This window comes from Chiloscyllium plagiosum, unplaced genomic scaffold, assembly GCF_004010195.1.
Source record: "Chiloscyllium plagiosum isolate BGI_BamShark_2017 unplaced genomic scaffold, ASM401019v2 scaf_13623, whole genome shotgun sequence".
Classification (NCBI taxonomy): domain Eukaryota; kingdom Metazoa; phylum Chordata; class Chondrichthyes; order Orectolobiformes; family Hemiscylliidae; genus Chiloscyllium; species Chiloscyllium plagiosum.
The window spans coordinates 9,074-10,000 of NW_025204943.1; the positions used below are offsets into that span (position 1 = coordinate 9,074).

Consider the following 927-nt stretch of genomic DNA (forward strand, 5'->3'; position numbering starts at 1 on the left):
GTATAATTCTGATCGCCCCAAAACATTGTGAAGGTTGGATAAATCTCACTATTCAAGACTGCAATTGATAGATGTTTAGAGGGCAATCTTAAAGTAAATGGAAAAAAGGGGGATTTGAAATTGAGCTGAAAGTTCTCATGTGACAGACAGACAGAATATAAATTCAACAGAAAGTTTAGTTCTAATCTTGCAGTCAGTGCTCCATATTCCCCATCTGTCAACTCAAATCATTATTGATGTCAAAGTGCATTCTCATATTTTATCTGCAAATTTCACAATTGTCCACTACAGATTCTGGCAGACTGGAAACAGAAATTTGAGGAATGTCAGGCTGAACTGGAAGCAGCTCAAAAGGAGTCTCGCAGTCTCAGTACCGAGGTCTTCAAGATGAAGAACGCATATGAGGAAGCTCTGGATCAACTTGAAACTCTTAAACGAGAGAACAAGAACCTGCAGCGTAAGTGTGAAAACTTCATTTATCTTTTGAATGTTTAAGAATGTTGATATTATGAAATTCATATGTATCTCCCTTGCTGTTAAAACCTAGATCAAAATTTTATTCTTGCCTACAGTACTTCGTACGGTCCAGTAATCGGTTTCATATCATGAGTATATCATTTATTGTGTTGATATTCTTAGTTTAATTGCTACAAAATTGGTATAAAATATACTTTTTTCATTAACTAGAGGAGATCTCTGACCTGACTGAGCATCTAGCTGAAAGCAGCAAAGCCCTCCATGAAGTAGAAAAGGCAAAGAAGACAGCTGAACAGGAGAAGAGTGAAATTCAGTCAGCTCTGGAGGAAGCAGAGGTAAAATTAATAATTATTTAAGCAGCACAAATTAGAAATTAACTAGTATTTGCTAAATAGATTGAGTTGCAAAATGCGCACAGCATTAAAGAACTTTGAAATTGATTGAAGGATT

General features: G+C 35.7%; 1 protein-coding gene across 1 annotated transcript; it reads left to right on the top strand.

Annotated features, from left to right (window-relative positions):
• Positions 1 to 245: 245 nt before the first annotated feature.
• LOC122546412 (myosin heavy chain, skeletal muscle-like) lies at positions 246 to 812 on the top strand (the record flags this gene model as incomplete). The annotated part of the gene is made up of 2 exons (XM_043685130.1): positions 246 to 457; positions 688 to 812. Coding segments are annotated over 2 exons (337 nt in total), but the record flags the coding sequence as incomplete, so codon positions are not given.
• Between the last annotated feature and the right edge of the window lie 115 nt (positions 813 to 927).